The sequence below is a fragment of the Arachis ipaensis genome, chromosome B1 (assembly GCF_059453495.1).
Source record: "Arachis ipaensis isolate K30076 ecotype BB chromosome B1, ASM5945349v1, whole genome shotgun sequence".
NCBI lineage: Eukaryota > Viridiplantae > Streptophyta > Magnoliopsida > Fabales > Fabaceae > Arachis > Arachis ipaensis.
Genome location: NC_142436.1, coordinates 148,329,573 through 148,347,996, shown reverse-complemented (window position 1 = coordinate 148,347,996; position 18,424 = coordinate 148,329,573). Strand labels below are relative to the sequence as shown.

Sequence of the window (18,424 nt, the reverse complement as noted above, 5' to 3'; positions counted from 1 at the left end):
CAAAAACCCTTAGTAGCAGTAAAGTACCTTCCCAAATAAATAAAGATCTTTTACAATATCTCTTATAAATTTCTTATCATTTGTTTTTCTACGAAACGCGCCGACTTAAGCTCGACAAAGCGTGAAAATCCCATGAACCGACCTAGATGGTCGTCAGGATAAAACGACGAGGTACAAGTCGGTGTAAAGAGGTTATAAAAGTTGATCGTGAGAAACTCGGAAACATTCCGACTCATAAGTCGAAGTTAAAAACTGAGTAGCAAAGAAAACGCATCGCAAAAATAACCTAAGTCATAGGAACTCAATGGATCAAAAAATTGAGTATAAGGAATACCAAAAAGGAGATCGAAAAACCTATTAAAGCCAAAAGGCTGTCCTAAGTCCTTAAAGCAAAAAGGCTCAAAAAGGACAGACAGCCTAGAAAAAGGTTCTCAAAAGATCAAAAGGGATTTCAAAAAACCAAAATCAGAAAAGCATGCACACAAAAAGGTAACTTAAAACCCTTATCCAAAAAAGGGTATTTCTAACTATTTTGTTTACGGCCTTAAAAGGCCAAGAAAATGTCAAACAAAGTCACCACCACAACATAGAAACAAAGAGTTTAAAAAAGAGGGGATCCACAGGCCGGGCCCCTTATAGCCACAATCATTTTAAAGAGTATCACCACCAGAGCCGAAGGGAGTATTTGGATCACCACCCGAGTCAGGAAGAGCAGTCGGAGCGCCATCAGGACCAGGAAGAGAAGTATCCATAGGAGACGGAGAGGAGGTTCTATGAGCTTTCGAGGAACTCGGAGCATCCTTGGAACGAGGAGGAGACCCAATTATCCTCTGCCCTCGAGTCTTTAAATCTGACTCGGTGACATACTTGGGAGAGGGAGGAGAGACTATAGCCCCATCAATGACGACCTTGTCAGGATCTAAGGGAGATAGATCCAGGTCGGGAGCAAGAACTCCGACCTGCTCCTTAAAAATCCTCCAGGCTTCCTCGGCCCCGTCAGTAATGGAGTCCTCCAACTCGGCATAGGCAGTCCGAGCTTTCAATAAGTCCTTCCTCACCTCCACAAGATCCTCGAACAAGCTTGAATAGCTCTCCTGTGCCTTCAACCTCAAGCCCTCCTCCATATTGCATTGGGCTTGTAGCTTACTCTCCTTTTCCCGAAGGTCATCCCTTTCCTCCCTCAACTTGGCGACCTCCCCCCTCAGCTCCTTCTCCTGCTCCTGATACAAGAGAAGCATCCCCTCCAACTCTTCAACCCTCGAGGTTGAACCCAGAGAGTTAAGAGGAGTCTTCTCAAAAATATCAAGGAACTTTGTGCACACCCCCACCACCCTGATACTCTCCTGAGCCAGAATAGTGAGGTGGTTCCGAATAGAAACATCATCCATACCTATACGGGTATGAGGATAGATGTATTTCCGGACAAATTGAGGTAGACTCTAAAGTCTTGCGCTTCTTCTTCTCTGGCTCAGGGGAAGATCGGGGGGAGGGGACGGCTGAGAAGAAGCCGAGGAGGAAATAACAATAGGTCGAGAAGGGGTCCCCAAAATTTGGGAAGAAGGAGGAGGAGGAGGAAGAGAGGAGCTAGTTACCCTGGCGCCGCCAGTCCTGGCACGGGACCTTGCCTTGGCCTCCTGGACTCTCTGGTAAGACTCCCTAGAATTCTTCTTCGCCCTCTCTGTAAAAAATAATTAGTAGTCAGCAAAACAAGTCGGAAGAATCAAAGTCGGAAAATATAAATAAATAAAAAACTACCTAATTATGCCTGCACAAAGGTCGGAGCCCCCTGGAGAAATTTCTTAGTATCCAGATATAGGGCCCTCTCCCACACTTCTCGGAGGAACCCCATAATGGCTGCCTCCACCTCATCCAGGTCATCCAAACCATATTTTTCACAGGGAGAGGCCTCTAACCAGTACAGAGGAAAGCGAGGAGAAGAACTCTCATCCAAGAAAAAGGGGTGGTGACCCTCTACGGCTTGAACTTTGAAAAAATAATTTTTGAAGTCATGAAAAGATTCATCAAAAAGGGTGAAGACCCTCCGACCTTGTATAGCTCAGAAAGACACCCATTGTTGCTTGTTATTTTGCCCACTGAAGGGCTTAGTCATATGAAAGAGAAAAAAGAAAACCTTCCAGGACGTCGGAAAGTCTAAAGCATGGCTAATAAACTGGTAGATTTTCAGAAAAATCCAAGAGTTGGGGTGAAGTTGGGTAGGAGCAACTCGGCAGTGACGTAGGACAGTCATTTCGAAATCAGAAAAAGGAAGAAAAACACCCAAACGGGTAATCATGCTCTCATACATGTAGAAGAAATGAGGGGCTGCCTCAGTAGCCCTCCCGAAGCAAACCCGGTCTTCCGGACCCAGGACAACCAATTCATACTTCGGCTCATCCTCTTCGGAAGTACAAATTCTATGATGAGTACGGAGATTGGTAATGAACTCAGTATCTACAAAGGGTTCCTCCCCCAGAACGGTAACATCCATCCATTGAGCAAGGGTTTCTACAGAAGACATTCTTTCCTAGAAGGGTATGACGAAAACCTACAAAGGAAAAAGAAAAAGATTAAGAACAGGTCTCTAAGGGGGCATGGAATCAAACAGAAGCCTACAAGTCAACTTCTCTCTCTAAAAAATAAAAAGCATGCAAACAGAAGCACTTCATAAAAGAGAAGAGGAGAAAAAACTAACCTTTGCCTGGAAAAAAGGTAGAGGAAGATGAAAGCCTTCAAACGAGAATTCCCCACGAACAGATGAGAAGGAAATTTGAAAAATCGCAGAAACGAAACAACGAAGGAGAGGGAAAGTATTTATAAACACGTTAGGGGCATAATGGTAAAAACGGAAGCAGTCATTAATGGGTGCACCGTTACCAAGGTAATTAATCCCTACGCGAACCTCTAACGGACGCGACGTTTGATTAGACGTAACTGTGAAAATCAAAAGTCACGAGAAGTCATGTCGGTTCCAAATAATCACGTCGGTTCCCTCACAGGTCAGCTACGACCCCGAGTAGAATACTCGAACCCAAGTCTTGAAAGAAATTGGGCTCGAGTAGGGGCACTGTTCATACCCTGGCCCAATGATAAGGCCCAGGTCCAAACGAAAGGCCCAATCCAAAGGATTGAGCCTCACCCTACACCGACCTTCACCCTACGAAGTCGGTTCTTACCACGACTTGCTCTAAAGAAGTCGGGGACGAAGATTAGCTGGCAGATAAACACTCATTCAAATGAGTAACTGCCCCTAAAATCTCTCTACCCACTTCCAGGAGCCATATCTTAACTTCCCTAAGATAAAGGGACGGTTATCCACCTTAAATGGCGGAACTACTTCAACGGTGGTTATGGGTTCACCACTATAAATACACTGACACTTCTTAGGTATCACTAAGCCCAATACTCTCTAGACCTGTTTTGCTCCCTTGCTGACTTTGGCATCGGAGTGTCTTTGCAGGTACCACCCCCCATTCTCTTCCACACAAGTCGGACGGAGGCCTTGGATCATAAACCCACTCGAAGGCTTCCTCTTTCAGACGATTGGGCCAACCAAACTAATCCAATCCGATAATCTCTGATTACCCATCGTAACAATTTCATTATAAAATTAATATCTTAAAAATTATTAAATTAAAAGACTCATCTCCTGCGACGAAAAGTATATAGTTCCATTCCAACTGAATTCAAAAACTAAATTATCGATATTTTTTTCTTGAAGTATATGTAAATTCAATTGTATTACACATATAATAAAATAAAAACAATCACATATAAGAGTATATTTAACATTTTTTTATAAAAAAATAGATCTTAAAAAATATTTTTGTCCGATACTTGTGTAACTGAAAAAAAATAAAAAAAACCCATAAAATGAAAATAAAAAATTACCTTTCTCCAATTTTAACTTAAAATTGTAATTCACTTCAATATATTCTAAAAGAGTTAAAATGACCAAATTAACCTAAATATGCTTTTACTACTACAAACCCCTTTTTGTCTTTTTTTTGGTGAAAATCCTTCATCTTTAAGATTTTATTTCTCCACCTAATTTTATTAACAAAGAATTCTTTCATTGCAAGCCCACATACATAAATACTAAGAAAAAGTCAAATCTCCTAAGCTAGTTCGAACCTGTTCCACTCCTTTAAAAGGAATACATCACTGACAGTGCAAAAAGAGAAGCCCAACCCAATAGCATTAAGGGACCTATGCATATAGTACTGCGTTGTCAACAACACAATAAGAGAAGCCCAACCCAATAGCATTAAGGGGCCTATGCACATCGTACCACGTTGACAACAACACGGCTCAGCTAGAAATAAAAAATGATGCATGCCTCCGTTACAGCAGAGCTCGCTCCTTCATGGGAGACACCAGGGCATGTGTCATCCTCAGAACCATCTCTGTATATTTATTCATTGCTGCATCTTTAAAGTAGACTCAAATCAAATTTTTAATATATTAATATGACTCAAATCAAATTTTTAATATATTTATCCTTAGAACCCTCGCTCCATTCACTATATTAATATGACTCAAATCAAATTGTTAAGCTACATTTTTTAAACAAGAATCATTCTAACTTTATGTGAAACGTCAAAATGTTTCTTTTGACATAATATGTGTGGACTACTAGTTGAATTAATTATTTAAAATGCATCATGTACTTTGAAATAGAAAGCAGCGAGTTGGAGTTAAGCCCCACTTTGGTCCCTGAGATTGGCGAATTGCATTGAATTAGTCCTCGAGATTCCAATTGCACTAAATTAGTCCCTCAGATTCGAAAAAATGCACCACGTTAGTCCTTCTTCCAATTTCCGTCACCGGAGCACTGACGCCGTCAGTGACGTGGCCAGTTCTTGCCACGCTGGACAGAATGAGACGAGGTGGTTTCTAATTTGGCGAGATAGTGATGAGAGGAAGTACACGTTTAGGGCATAAGGGTTTTGATGAAGAAAAATGACGTTTTTGAAATTTAAAAAACAAACATTACGCATGACCCGGTCCACGTTATGTCACTGATTTTGATAATAACTGGACGGGTCAAATTGCTTTTTACCATATTCAATGTTTAGACGGTACGGCTCAACCTGGCCAAGTGACCGGGTGATTGAGTTTTCGGTAGAACTGATTGGGTTGAGTCGAGTCTGATAATTATGTTTTGTAGCATCACAAGAGATTCACAGAGAGAGCTCCTCCAATGTCTACCTTATCGCACCAGAGTCGGTCATTCTTTAAGATGAGTGTAATGTATTGATATGAATAGTTTGATTTTGTTGTACATCTAATAATTCAAATAATAAAAATAGTTTGTCATTCTTTGTCTTTACAATTTGTCTTCAATTTATTTATTTATTTATTACATTTACCAATCAATATAAAAAAAAGACATGTCCTTTATAAGTATGTGATTTTTAATTTTCATATTGACTCAACAGTGGTGTTTTTCGCTATTATTGGAGCTGTGTGAGTGTGAAAGAAGAGTTAGAGAAGAAATCGGGAAATTAAATGAGTTTTTCTAATTTGATTTTTTTTTAATTCACAAAATCTACTCACCAATTTGGATTTTCAAATTTATTTAATATAAAACCAATTCACCGAACTTGTACAAAATAAAAAAATTTCAGCCAACACACAAATTAGAGACTCCAATTTGTGATAGCGCAAAATTCGAATTCTTCAAACCCAAAATCAGAGTCTCCGTTTTCTTCTCACCCAAAAATCGACCTTTTAATTTGCACTTTCAAAAAAAAAATCGAAATCTATAAAAAAAAATTCGCAATCAATCCATAACAATGGATTACACAATTCTTCAATTCATAACAAAAAAAAGCCATAAGTATAAGCTTTTTAATCTGTTCATAGTGTACTATTACTAGGACAGTTGTTTATGTTAACGAGTGTCATACTTTACTTAGAATCACATATTTCAAAACCAAAATTTTATATTAAACATTGGAACTAATACAATTACCATTTTTTTCAAACTAAATTAAAAAGAAAGAAAGAAGGAGAGTAATGTTCCATACTATTTTATAATTTTGGAGTTAGAGTAAAGATATTTCAGTGTTCTTTTTTAGATTTTTATATTGTTTTATATTTGAGATAATTATTCAATTCATTGAATGTGTAATGTTTTTTTTTAGAAAAATTCAATATTTTACTGCTTCGTGTGATTGAACTTTTTATGTCAATTTTAAATCATTTTGGTGTTATCAATATGATCTTTAGTATTCAATTTATTTTCTACATATTGTATCATTGTATTTTGATACTATTTGTTTTGTTCAATTCACATCATAGTTTTTATTTTTTTTTTTAATTCAATATTTGAACTCAATTAATTGACTAAGAAAATAAAAGTTTATATTTTGATACTTTTATTCATGCTAATTTATAAATGAACAATTTAGTACTTTCTATTTTAAAATACACGATGTATTTTAAACAAGGATAAAATATATTTTTTGTCCTTAAAATTTGTTAAAAATTTAAAAAATATCTCTAAGTTTTATTTTAATTTAATTTTATTCTAAGTTTTAAATTTGCATCATATATACTTCAGGTAAGTGGTGACTAATTTTTCAAAAACTTTTAAATTAATTTGACAATAATTTCACAAGAACAACCTTTAACATAAGCAAATCAGACATAGTTGTCATGCATTATTACTGATTTGTTCTAAACTTTTCAAAAATTTACTATAGATATACTTGATGCAAATTGAAAATTTTAGGAACAAAATTGAAACAAAATAAAACTTAAAGAGTATTTTTAAAATTTTTGCTAAAATTAAAGAAAAAAAATTTATATTTTATATTTTTCCCTTTAAATAATTAATTGAACTTTTCTCCTATAATTTTCCTCTTTCTCGTTTATATTGTCTTCAACCAATTAATAGGTTAGATAAGGTTGTAGTAGTTGGTACTTTACTTACTATAAGTATCACATCTTTCCATTCATTTCAACTTCATATCAACATCACCGGATCTTAAAAGAACTTTGATTTGACAAGAATGATAGTTCACATTGCACCATGCTATTAATTCTCTTAAATTCCGAGAGACCGAAAGAAATTATAGGCAACCCAAATTCAAAAAATGCGTTGATGTATTTCAACGGCATCTGATACATCAGATGAACATCATCAAGAATTTTCTCGGAGATGCGCATACAATGAAACAAATGGGACAGAAAAATGGATTATACCTTCTTGCTTTAAAACTTTGATAAGTACACATAGAGTACCAGAGTAAAAGATTCATATACTCGTATTTTCCCTCATGTAAAATTATAAATTTGCTCATAGTCAATTTATCTAAAGCCTCTATCGATGTTTATTTTGCATTTGCAAATGAACAAAGAGCATATGCCCATATATGATAATGGAAAGACTGAAATATAAAGGGCAAAACAAAAGGATAAACAAAGACAAGATACAAGTACTTTGCCACTTGCCATCCTGTTTACCGCACAGGCTGCTGATTGTAGTGAATCGCCTTATCTTTTCTCTTTGCCACGGCAAGCCTTGCACTCCTAGCAGCAGCATCCATCTCCTTGATTTTTTCTTCTTCACAGATGCAACTTTCTTATGCCACTCTTTCACGTCAGTTGCAGGTGCAAAATCAACAAAATTATTCTAAAAAATTTAACAAAAGTACCAGCAACAATTAACAAAAATACTCCGGAAGTCATAAAACAAAAGAGGCAGCAACAAGATTTTCTTCATCAGTTAATCAACAGAGTTAAATAGTTAATCCAATTGATTTTTTTTTTTTTACAGTTACAACCATCAGAATTTAATCTATCCAACCATCAGAAATCCAGAATATAAAAAACAGCAAATCATAATCATTATAATTAACAAAATAAAAAAAATAAATTGAACTACCAAAGAACTCGAGAAACAGGGAGAGCAACGTAATCAAACTCTGTAATTTTCTACGGCGGCAGAGTGAGCGAAGAGTCCCCGGCGGCAGAGTGAGCGAAGAGTCCACGGCGGCAGAGAGTAACGTTCGAACTTCGCCGTGAGCTCGACAGAGAAAGGGATCGAAGACAAAGACGGGGAAAGACGACGAGGACAGAGAAGTTCATGGAGGCCGACGACGACAAGGACAGAAGTGGCTTGACGACACCAACAACAGCTCCGAGCAGACCCGGCGATGCGAGGAGAAGGGATCCAGGAGGAGAAGAGGGGCACGACGATGAGGACAGAGGCGGGTTTGACGACACCACGATAACAGAGAAGCTGAGAAAGTGACACTACTGTTGATGGTGACGGCGCTGGAACTCAGAGGGGTGGTGGCGGCGCTGAAACTCAGAGAGGGAGAGAGAGGGGTATTAGGGTTTTCTTCTGAGAGAGTGGGGGTAACTGGGTAGTGGGAGCCTTTATATGGGGTTTTTTACTTTTTTACTTTTTTTTTTTTTTTTTTTTTTTACTTTTGAAAACCATCAAAAAACCAACTTTTGTTAAACGGTTTTTTTGCATCATCCGAACCGGGCAAAGGACCGTTAACTCGGTTGAATTAGCACAATGGATAAAACCTAAAATTGGCACAGAAAAATTTAGCCCTAAGCAACAGAATCATAAATCAGAGTATACCTCTTTATAGCCGTGGTGCGTTGTCCGGGGGAGCCTGGTGGTTGCTCCGAGGAGAATCTCGCGGATGACAATGTTGGTCATGATGGCGAAGAGTTGGAAGAAAAATGCCGATGGTGGCCAAAGGAGGAGGAGAAGCGCGTGGGGATGAGGGGGAGGCTCTGGGAGCGAAGATGTATGAAGCGAAGGGGTAGGAAAAGGAGCGCGAGGAGGACAGCGTCTGATTTCTAGAGGAAGGTGAAGCCACGGCGGCCATTGTTGAATTGATTCGAATTGGATGTAACTGAAACTCGTGCCTCACTAGCAGCAGCATCCATCTTCTTGATTTTTTCTTCTTCACAGATGCAACTTTCTTATGCCACTCTTTCACGTCAGTTACAGGTGCGTCCTCTGCCTTCCCCGTTCCAGCAGTTTCCATAGTTGTCTTTCCATCAACCACAGAATCAGGCAGGTCTTGCGATTCTTTCTGCTCCTTTGAAGATTTGTCCTTCTTCTTCTTCTTTGCATTTTTGTTTTCACTGGTGGCATTCTCCTTCTTTTCTAACTCACCATTGCGATCCTCGACCTTCTTCTCAGCACCTGAATTTTCCAGGACAGGTAAAAGATTCCAAGTAAGAAATTTCTATATAATAAGTCATCTTAGCAGGGCTTGCAAATGTATTGGCAAACGTTTGCATGAGCAAGTTCAAGCCTCAACTTAATACTTTAGATATTTAAATAGCATTCTTGTAGCCAACATGGTTAAATCAATAACAAATTCTGAAAGGATAGATACCTCCTTGAAAGAACTAAGATAATTATAATATCTTTTTTCTTTTTTTCTTTCACAAGATCAAAAACATCATATTACCATGGGAGTCAGCCTGGCTTCCGGGTTCTTTTTGCAATCCTAGCTCTGCTAAAACAGCTTCAAGCTCCTCAAGCTCTTTTTTCTTCAATTCCTTCTTTGAAAGTTGCTCTTCAGTTTCCTTGGTAGACAACGAAGGTTCACGAGGCTTCTTAACAACAGTTTCAGGTTCTACTGGCGCTTCTAATTCATTTTCATGTTCATCCTCGGCATCATCAAGGCCTTCTATCTCACTATCGCTTTCCTGCTATTAAATCATTCACATGTCTTGTAGTTAGTCAATGTGAAGCTCAATGTCTCAATGAAAAAATAATAACCATCTTCTATGTTATTAATTTGCCATTAAGGCCAAAACAAATTAACAATTAAGTGCCCAGTTATGCAGCTTTCAGCTTTCACTACTCCAAATGGGAGGTGAAGGGCAAGTCCATGAAGAATAAAGGCTACATTATATCATCTACGTTAAAAATTATAGTTATGGGTGAAGACACAATCATTTTAACTATGCAAGATTGAACACGTGGAAACTTGAGCTTGAAGAACCAAATTGCAAATCCGGAAATGAGAATAACAAATCGGCAAACCGACAAATAGCCATCAAATGCATATTAATCAGATTCCAAATCATTAAACCGAATAATTGACAACTCAACAAGAACATAGAAATTCGAATTAGCAAACCGACAAGCACAACGTCATCAAATCCAAGCATACCAGATTACAGATCGTTAGACCGTTAACACAAATCACATAAATTACAATTCAACAAGGACCATAAATACCTTCCCAGAGCTAGATATCCAGAACAAGACCAGAATCCAGGATCCTCATTATCAAACAGAATATCCAACATTATATCTTTAAGATATAAAAAGAACACCCAGCTTTCTTTCCAATCATGCATGCAATAACATTCAACGCAACTCTTTCTCCTCAAAGACACCATTAAACCCATCCAATCCAACCTTCAAAACAGCATTGCCTAACACATCCAACTAACAGAACACAGACAACGCAATCAAATCACCTACTGAATAACATCCATTCCAGTTCGGTTCACCTCTTGGCAAATAAATGTGAGAACATGAACAGCTCAACTAATCCACCTTTTCCAAGTCTAGTCACTATCCATGCCACAGGACTAACGGATTCAAAAATAAAAAACACAATAATAAAAGAAAAAAATTACACTCTCTGCATCAAGGCAACGATCATCACCATCCATAGTTAAAAAATAAACGATTCAAGCCATTGCATATCAAGTTTCAGCAGTAGTGATCCAACACACATAAATAGAAAAAAGAAATAATGCTCAAAGTTTTATGTTCACCTCAGCATGGGCCTCGGATTCAGCTGCAGCAGCAACAGGAGCGCCCCAAATGGATTGAGGTGGAGCGGTGATGGCGTAGTAGTCGTCAATCGTCATCATCCTCGTCGTCAACGTCAGCCCATGACTTCGACGTGAGTGGCGCCGGGGCCAGAAAAACCTCCTTTTTCTCCTGCTGTTGTGCGGCGGAGGAAGCGGCGGTGGAAGAGGACGAGGAGGCTCTCCCCTTGGATGAAGCCTGTTCCTTCTCAGAATCTCAGGCTTCTTCTTCTTCTTGAGGCTTCCGAGCGCTGCGAACACGAAGGGGCTGTTTATGACCGGCGCCTCCTCCCTCTTGCTCCCTCCTCCCACCATTTCCAATCTCAAACTCAGCAGCGATGGCCCCGAAACGACCGCGTTTCAACAGCTCCAGTGAAGGGACAAGATCGGAAATAAAATCAAACAAATAAAAGAAAAAGAGAGAAACTCTAGTGTTTGTTTTTGTTTGTTCCTTGTCCGAGAGAATGGTGATCTGAGAAGTGAGGAATGTAATGTGGATGATGGAGTTATAAAAGGGTGCGTTAATTTGAGTATAGAGATTGAAGGGTGAGGCCATGAGGGGCGGGGGATCAGAAACGATGATTATGTGTGTCTTTCTTTCACTCTACCATTTACATTACAACAGTGTCATCCTTTTGTTAATTTATAGGGCTTATTTGAAAAAAAAAAACAAATAGGCCTTCATTTTAACCTTACGCTAATAAGCTTTTCAAACAAAAACATACTAATTAAAAGTTGGTGAATTCTACCGTAAGGATATACATGTACAGATGGCTCTTCCACACACACCACCGCAACCATATACATGGCTCTGGCCACCTGCCTCACCTCTATCCTCCTCCAGGATGACCACGATCACCACCTCCGGTACTCCCACCCTGACCACCATCACCTCTACCTTAGTGGCCCCCGTAACCACCTCCACCACCTCCCTGACCTCCCGTCACCACCGTTGTACCCTCCTCCACCACCACCACTTCCCTGACCCCGTCGTCACCTCCATCGTCTCCGTCATCACCACCTTCGTCCTCACCGCTACCCTCATCCTCTCCGCCTCTGCCTCCACGTCGGCCTCTACCTCACCACCACCTCTAGCTCCTCTACGGCCGCGACCCCTCCCCCCTCGCCGTCCAACCATTCCCAACCCTTCCCACCAAACCCCATTTCCGATTCCCGTCCTCAAAATTTAAAGTTTTCATCTTTTCTTCATTTCATGTTTCCCATTTTGTATTATCTAGCTTTGCTTTTCTTTCTGCTCTTGTTGGGTTAAATTTGTCTTTTGGTATGTGGGTAATTTTGTTGAAGTGTTGTTCATGAGTGTGTATCCCTCATTTTAATCTTAGAAAACAAAATAATGCAGAAGAATCAAAAGACGTTTGCTACTATAGTCTTTAGTATTCACCCTGTGGTTCAGTTTCTGGAAGGAGAACTTCTCATAGTGTGTTTGTATTCCAATCCAGGTGGACGCTTTGCCTCAAGGGAAAAAGTATGCTTCTTTCCTTCAAAACCTTAACATTTGTTTCAGTGTCATTGTTGATGGCTGTGTTACTTGTCTCTAATTCTAATGATCTACCATAAGAAAAAATAATAGTTATAAACTTAGATGTAATTTCTTCGGGTTTTGAAATATCATTTGTTGATCTATTGGCATTTGCTTTGGATTTTGGCTTTATATGTAACCAGATGAGCCTTCTAAAGAACTGCCGAAGTTTTCTGTCAAACTTTTTCTTCATTCCAGTGGGCATGTTGCAGCGAAATTCCAATATGACCAGGTTTCACATGCTAACTTCATCAAGAGTATTGAACTTTATATTTCTATTGAAAATTTTGAATTTTCCATAATTAGGGGCTATGTCTTTGACCTTGAACAAGTTCCTGCATACTCATGCTTTATAGGCTATGTTTCATGGCAGGTAATAATTTCTGCTTTTCGGGATTGGCTGTTTTGAGGGCTTAGTTATTTGAAAATTTGAGTCTGGGTTATGGATGTTCCCGCTTTCTTCCTTGTCCGAAGCAGAGAAGGTTCTAGGAGAAATATCTAATTATAAAGTTCAGGTAATAATTCTTCTATTTTCATTTTCTCTATAGTTGGGAAACTGATGGTATTTTCTATCTTAATAAGAGTCGAGCTTGGCTTATATAATTTCTTTGGGGGGAAGCTGGTCAAGTGTTTGGGATTCCATCCATATAGTAGCTGTTATAGCAAAGTAAATTTTTGTTTCGCAATACATATTTTTCCATGTTGATGGTCGTTGTGCCTTTGTCACTTTGGCATTATTCCATCCATATTTTTGTTTTGCATCTATATCTCGAGACTAGTATAGCATCATGCAGTTTTGGTTATTTATGTTTGACCTAGTTATGGAACAGAATTCTTGTATGTCTTGACAATATGCTTATTTTGGGCATAAAAAATTATTTTCTATTTACATTTTATAGGGTTATTGATATTCAAAAAAGTGGACTGTGGATTTCATTTATTTGAACTATGTGATTGTTGTTTAGATTATGAGTATTTTACTAAAACTTCCACTTTAAAAATGGTTCAAAAATTTGCTCACCCATTTTTATTGGTAAGATTGTGGTAAGTTTTCTTTTTAAAATTAGGTTATTTGACTTGGAGATGGTAATATGTGCTCTCCATCTTTGGTTTGCGTCTGAGGTGGTAAAATCTAATCAATATTGGTTGCTTTTTTTTTTATTCTGCAGTTGGAGGCGGTAAAAGCCAAAATCAAATCTGCTAAATCAAAAGATGAGTCTGAATCTCTTAAATTTACTCAAAAGAAACTGATTAACAAGGTTTGCATGGAAGAAGCCCTGAACATTATTTTGACTTGTACAAGTTGTTTGGAAGTTTTTCTGATTACCTAGAACTATGATAGGTCTATAATTTTTATCTTCAAGAGAAAAAATATTCCCCAAATTAGCAATCACTTCACTAATCATCATTTATTTTTGCGATTAAAACTTTACCGACTTTTTCTTTGATTTTTATCTTTTCTTCAACATTTTATCTTTCTTTTATATTTGCCTTTTCTCAGGCCTTGGCCAATATTGGAGTAGTTTAAATCATTTTGACTGGTATATGATCAAAACTGAATCATGATATATTCGATTCCAGATATATACTAATTCGGAACTTTCATTGAGGTATTGCTCCCCTCCACTGTTTCAAAGCAATAAAATGTCAATAAAGAATTTAGTGACTGCATCTGTATGTACTACAAGAAAGTCAAGTTAGGTTCTCAACTTCTCTAGTTTCTCACCCATCTCCTTTGATTGGTGTGCTTGCATGATGCATGGTTAAATTGGTCTTTTCTAATTGCTTTTGTTGCAATCGGTACCCCTTAGTGTAGGACCCTAAGTTGAACGAATTAAATTGGCTGACCAGGGTAGTGAAAATGTCAGCATATGACATGTTAATTCGTATGCCACAACTATTATTGGTGTCAACGTTGGCTGGTCTGAGTGGTTTAGATTATGTGTTAATTCTTATATTTCATCCATCTTCCAGCGCCCCAAACGTTGTGTATGCTTAATTTGAAAGTTTGATTGCTTCAATTTTTTTTCTCTCTTGCTTCCACCTTTCTATTTCATTTGGGCTATCGGTGGTTATCACGGTAATATGTTGTGATCACTGCAGGCAGGTTGCAAGTTTCTTATATTTGCGCACCATCAGCCAATGATAGATGCAATACATGAGTGCCTTCTTGTAAGACCAGTTCAATTTTACTCTTTATATTGGAAATTATAGCACTTACAAAAACTGTTGAAAATTTCCAGAAGAAAAAAGTGGGTTGCATCTGGATTGATGGAGGTACACCCGCTGCATCAAGGCAACAATTGGTTACAGATTTCCAGGAAAAGGATTATATCAAGGCAGCTGTAGTATGGTGGTATTTTTGGTTGTGCATTTCTTCCATGTGTTTCCGTTATAAGCATCTTTTCTGTTGTCTTGGTTAGTATTTGTGCTTGAGATAATGATTTCATGTGACACGTTATCATGCGGCTATCCATTAAAGCGGGAGGAGTTGGATTAACTTTAACTGCTGCAAGCACAGTTATCTTTACAGAACAATCCTGGACTCCAGGTGACCTAATTCAGGCCAAAGATCGTGCATATAGAATTGGTCAGGTATTCTCACACTCATTAAGTAGAAAGGAGAGAGTTGTTACTAGTTGCATGACAACATTAAGAAAACAGATAATCTCAAATGAAAAGAACTCTCATATCTAAATTTTTTAGTAGCAAAGACAACATGTGCTCTTCTGTTTTTTGACTCGTTAGTTCTTGTTTACAGGTCTCATCAGTAAATATATACTAGTTGGTAAATGATACATTTGGTAGGTTCTGTTATCTCTGCAGTCTTTCGCCGCTTGGTATAGCATTGACTTAACATTTATTATGCATTGATGATCTAAACTTTTACGACTTAGGGATGTGGTGCAATTCAAACCGGATAATTTGGGGGCAGGTACATTTCTACATCTTCTTGAACTATCATATGTAATGCAAAATGTACATACTGCTTAGTTTCAAGGTTTTTATTCTGGTTTATATTTATATTTTGTCAAGATCTATACTCAAGCAGTATTTGAGAGTTACTTTTTGATGTTTTTGAGAAACCATTCTAAGTTTTAGTTATTGAAAAATCAGGTGTTAGATGGCCATGAGAACACCTTAGCTGTGTCAAATAATCAGCCATTGAGTAGCCCTGCAAAGCATACTACTATTGGGCATAGGCCTTCAAAGCAGAGAACTCTTGACCAGTTTGTCAGAAGATGTGATAACGTGGATAGGTCGGAAGTGGGAACATCAGCCTGACCGGAAACGGCCCTCTCGGTCATGACTTGCGAGATATGCAAAATGGATTTCCACTTTCACAGATACATGGCCACTGGCAAGTGAATAGGAACTTAAATGTTGATGTCTACATGCAGAAGTTTCCCTGTAGTATTAACCAGATGTGCTTACATGGGGAATTCACCTGTGATGACACAAATGCCGTTTTGAAGCTGAAATCCATTGTACAACAAATAATAGATTGAGTAGAACTGGCTACACTAAACTATGTTGCTTGTATTGGAGATAATGGTTTGGTTATGTGAAATATGTATTGGAAGAAAATATTGATAAAGTCACCCATTAGATTTTAGGTTTCCACTTTTTGTTTTTAACTTTTTGCTCCCCTATGTTTTGTTTTAGTTTGGGGCTCTGTACAGAGTATGACATTATCATATATGAACGAGACTTGTAAATTTCTTTACTCCATATGCATGTATCATTATATTTTGTAGAAATAATCATCTCTTGAAAGAATAGACTCATAGAACCCCTTTATAGCACTTCACTTAAAACTGATCATCACATTAGGTTATTTTGTTTAGGAACATGACCTATTCTGATAATGTTACTTTTCTCTCTAAACTCATACAGAATGACATTATAAAAATAACATCATTATTTTTCTTTAGTCATTTAGAAACTTAGATTTGAATTTTTGTAACCCAGTTTCCCTTCGTCATCATTCTTATTATTTTCTTATTTTCTTAATCTAATGAATAAAGCAATCAATCGATAATATTATAAATATGACTCAAATCAAATTTTTAAACAATTTTTCAAACAAGAATCATTCTAACTTTATGTGAAACTTCAAAATGTTTCTTTTGACATAATATGTGCGGGCTATCAGTTGAATTAATTATTTAAAATGCATCATGTATTTTGAAATAGAAAGCAGTGAGTTGATCATTTAATATAACCAGCAGCAATAATGCAAATATCTCAAAATGCACAGATAATTTTGTACGAGTTGAAGAGAATATAGACACAACTCAAAGCAAGATCATATTCCTGAAAGACATTAATATTTAATTCATTGTTCATTCATAATCCTATTGAAAACGACTAGGGAGGATAATAAGCCACAAGAAATAACAAGAAATGTTACTAAAATAGAGTTGTCCTGTGCTGAAATCTTCCTCCCTTAGTAGGTGGCCAAACAAACGCATGGCGCATACAATTAGTAATCCCAGTAATCCCACCGTTCTCCATGGTGAAGACACTCTTCCTATGGACAGTAACTTGTAAGAAATCTCGCTCCATGGGAGGAGCCCCACTGTCAAGTTGCAATGCTGCAAAGTCCTTCAACACGGACAGTGTGAAAATGGAGAAGCAGTGCGCGGATGAACGGGGAACGGAACCCAATAACTGGCTAGAGCATATTGCACACAGCTTCCCGTTGCCAAGGTCAACAAAATTGAATCTGCCGGGTCCTTCCATCGGTGGTAGAATACCCTCAAAAGCCACATCAAGGTATTGATATAATGCGACTAGGCCATTCAGGTGGTTAACGAGAATGGCAAGGACCTTGTCCAAAGGTGTATGAGGAGGTTCCTCCACATACTCATGTGTAAGGCAAACGGTGTAGTTGCTGCTTCCAAGACCGGGAAGGGACACAGAAATGTGTGGGAAATAAGTATTACGACATTGGTCACTGCGGCTAAAGAGTCTACCGCCGCTAATGAGTCTACCCGTTATGAAGTTCGAAAGATTGTTATCAGCGGCAGACATATCCATCCAAGTCTCTTTGATGGGGTCGAAGCGGGCCAAATAGGAGTCTCTCTCCAACTCCCTGGACGATGAAAAAAAGAGGTTGTTGTCGAGGACGAACATGGTATTCTCGACATGTGGCTCGCTAATGATGGCGGCCCCAGGAGCCATCAAGGGTTTCCAAACTCTAGAATCAGAACAAAGAACGTAAAATCTAGATTCATCTTTGACCCGTTGCCTCACATTTATATAGAAGTAAACATCGCCTGAGCCTGGCGTGTTTGCGATGTATGATTTGTAAAAAGGAAAGGGTGCACCATCCAGCGTAGGGGCAATTCTGCACTCCTCAAATTTGATTTCGTAGATTGGCCAGGCGACCAGATTCCCCATGGAAACGGCTTTGGCTCTGCCAATTTCACGCGGCAGGCTCAACTTGTCGGACGGCGCCATATAGATCTTGGAGTCGAACTCGAAGGGACACATATCATGACCTGGAAGATCCAAAAACATCTCGAACGGTGGTGGAGGCAAACAAGTCCAATCTTTGACATCAACTTCTTCCTTTAAATTGCTCAGTTTGATCACGATCAACTTTCCATACGTCATAAGGCAAAGGCACGCTTCCTTCGCCATTTCAACCTGCTCCGTTTTTCGTATTTTTGACTCAGCAGCATCCAATTCCGCCATCACTCCCTGCGATCGAACGAGATCGGTGGTGCTGCGGCAGCAAAAAGCTAGGATTAGGGTACGGATTGGCCATGATATCTGCGCTCTTGAGTTGGGGATTGGATATCGGATATATCCATAAAATTGAACATTCTCTTTTTAATTATATTTTTATATAAAAAATATAATAAAAATATTTTTTTTATATTTTTAATTTATTTATTTTTAAAATATTTTTAATCAAATTATTCTTAAATAACAAAAATAAAATAATACTATATATGAATAATAATTAATAACTAAAATATACAAACAAATAAATATAATACTAAATATATATATTTATTTATTTTTTAATTATTATTGTGTGGATGTGCAGATCTGCAAATC

The 18,424-nt window shown here is 38.1% G+C and overlaps 3 protein-coding genes across 8 annotated transcripts; 1 reads left to right on the top strand and 2 right to left on the bottom strand.

The window, feature by feature from the left end:
• Nucleotides 1-7,056: 7,056 nt before the first annotated feature.
• On the bottom strand, nucleotides 7,057-11,433 carry LOC107640012 (uncharacterized). 3 transcript variants are annotated; one of them, XR_015902602.1, is made up of 4 exons: nucleotides 10,777-11,433; nucleotides 9,450-9,693; nucleotides 7,892-9,178; nucleotides 7,057-7,639 (listed from the first exon to the last, which is right to left on the bottom strand). XR_015902602.1 is itself a non-coding variant. In XM_088502156.1 (3 exons), the coding sequence occupies exons 1-3, from the start codon at nucleotides 11,125-11,127 to the stop codon at nucleotides 8,607-8,609; spliced, it is 1,167 nt and encodes a 388-aa protein (XP_088358282.1). In that variant the 5' UTR covers nucleotides 11,128-11,433; the 3' UTR covers nucleotides 7,057-8,606. The 3 variants fall into 3 exon arrangements, 1 of the variants encoding a protein (XP_088358282.1); XR_015902603.1 differs by having other exon boundaries at nucleotides 9,450-9,690; XM_088502156.1 differs by having other exon boundaries at nucleotides 7,057-9,178.
• Nucleotides 11,434-11,485: 52 nt separating this feature from the next.
• On the top strand, nucleotides 11,486-16,084 carry LOC107640026 (uncharacterized). Of its 4 annotated transcripts, none has more exons than XM_088502159.1 (9): nucleotides 11,486-12,298; nucleotides 12,496-12,584; nucleotides 12,726-12,867; nucleotides 13,522-13,611; nucleotides 14,456-14,524; nucleotides 14,596-14,942; nucleotides 15,114-15,156; nucleotides 15,250-15,287; nucleotides 15,470-16,084. In XM_088502159.1, exons 3-6 carry the CDS (start codon nucleotides 12,799-12,801, stop codon nucleotides 14,773-14,775), a joined length of 408 nt encoding a protein of 135 aa, XP_088358285.1. In that variant the 5' UTR covers nucleotides 11,486-12,298; nucleotides 12,496-12,584; nucleotides 12,726-12,798; the 3' UTR covers nucleotides 14,776-14,942; nucleotides 15,114-15,156; nucleotides 15,250-15,287; nucleotides 15,470-16,084. The 4 variants fall into 4 exon arrangements, with proteins under 4 accessions (XP_088358285.1, XP_088358283.1, XP_088358284.1 ...); XM_088502157.1 differs by having other exon boundaries at nucleotides 14,596-14,947; XM_088502158.1 differs by having other exon boundaries at nucleotides 15,114-15,287.
• A 559-nt stretch (nucleotides 16,085-16,643) lies between these two features.
• Nucleotides 16,644-18,160, bottom strand: LOC110263798 (uncharacterized). The gene has a single exon (XM_021105595.2). The coding sequence runs from the start codon at nucleotides 18,053-18,055 to the stop codon at nucleotides 16,766-16,768; it is 1,290 nt and encodes a 429-aa protein (XP_020961254.1). The 5' UTR covers nucleotides 18,056-18,160; the 3' UTR covers nucleotides 16,644-16,765.
• Between the last annotated feature and the right edge of the window lie 264 nt (nucleotides 18,161-18,424).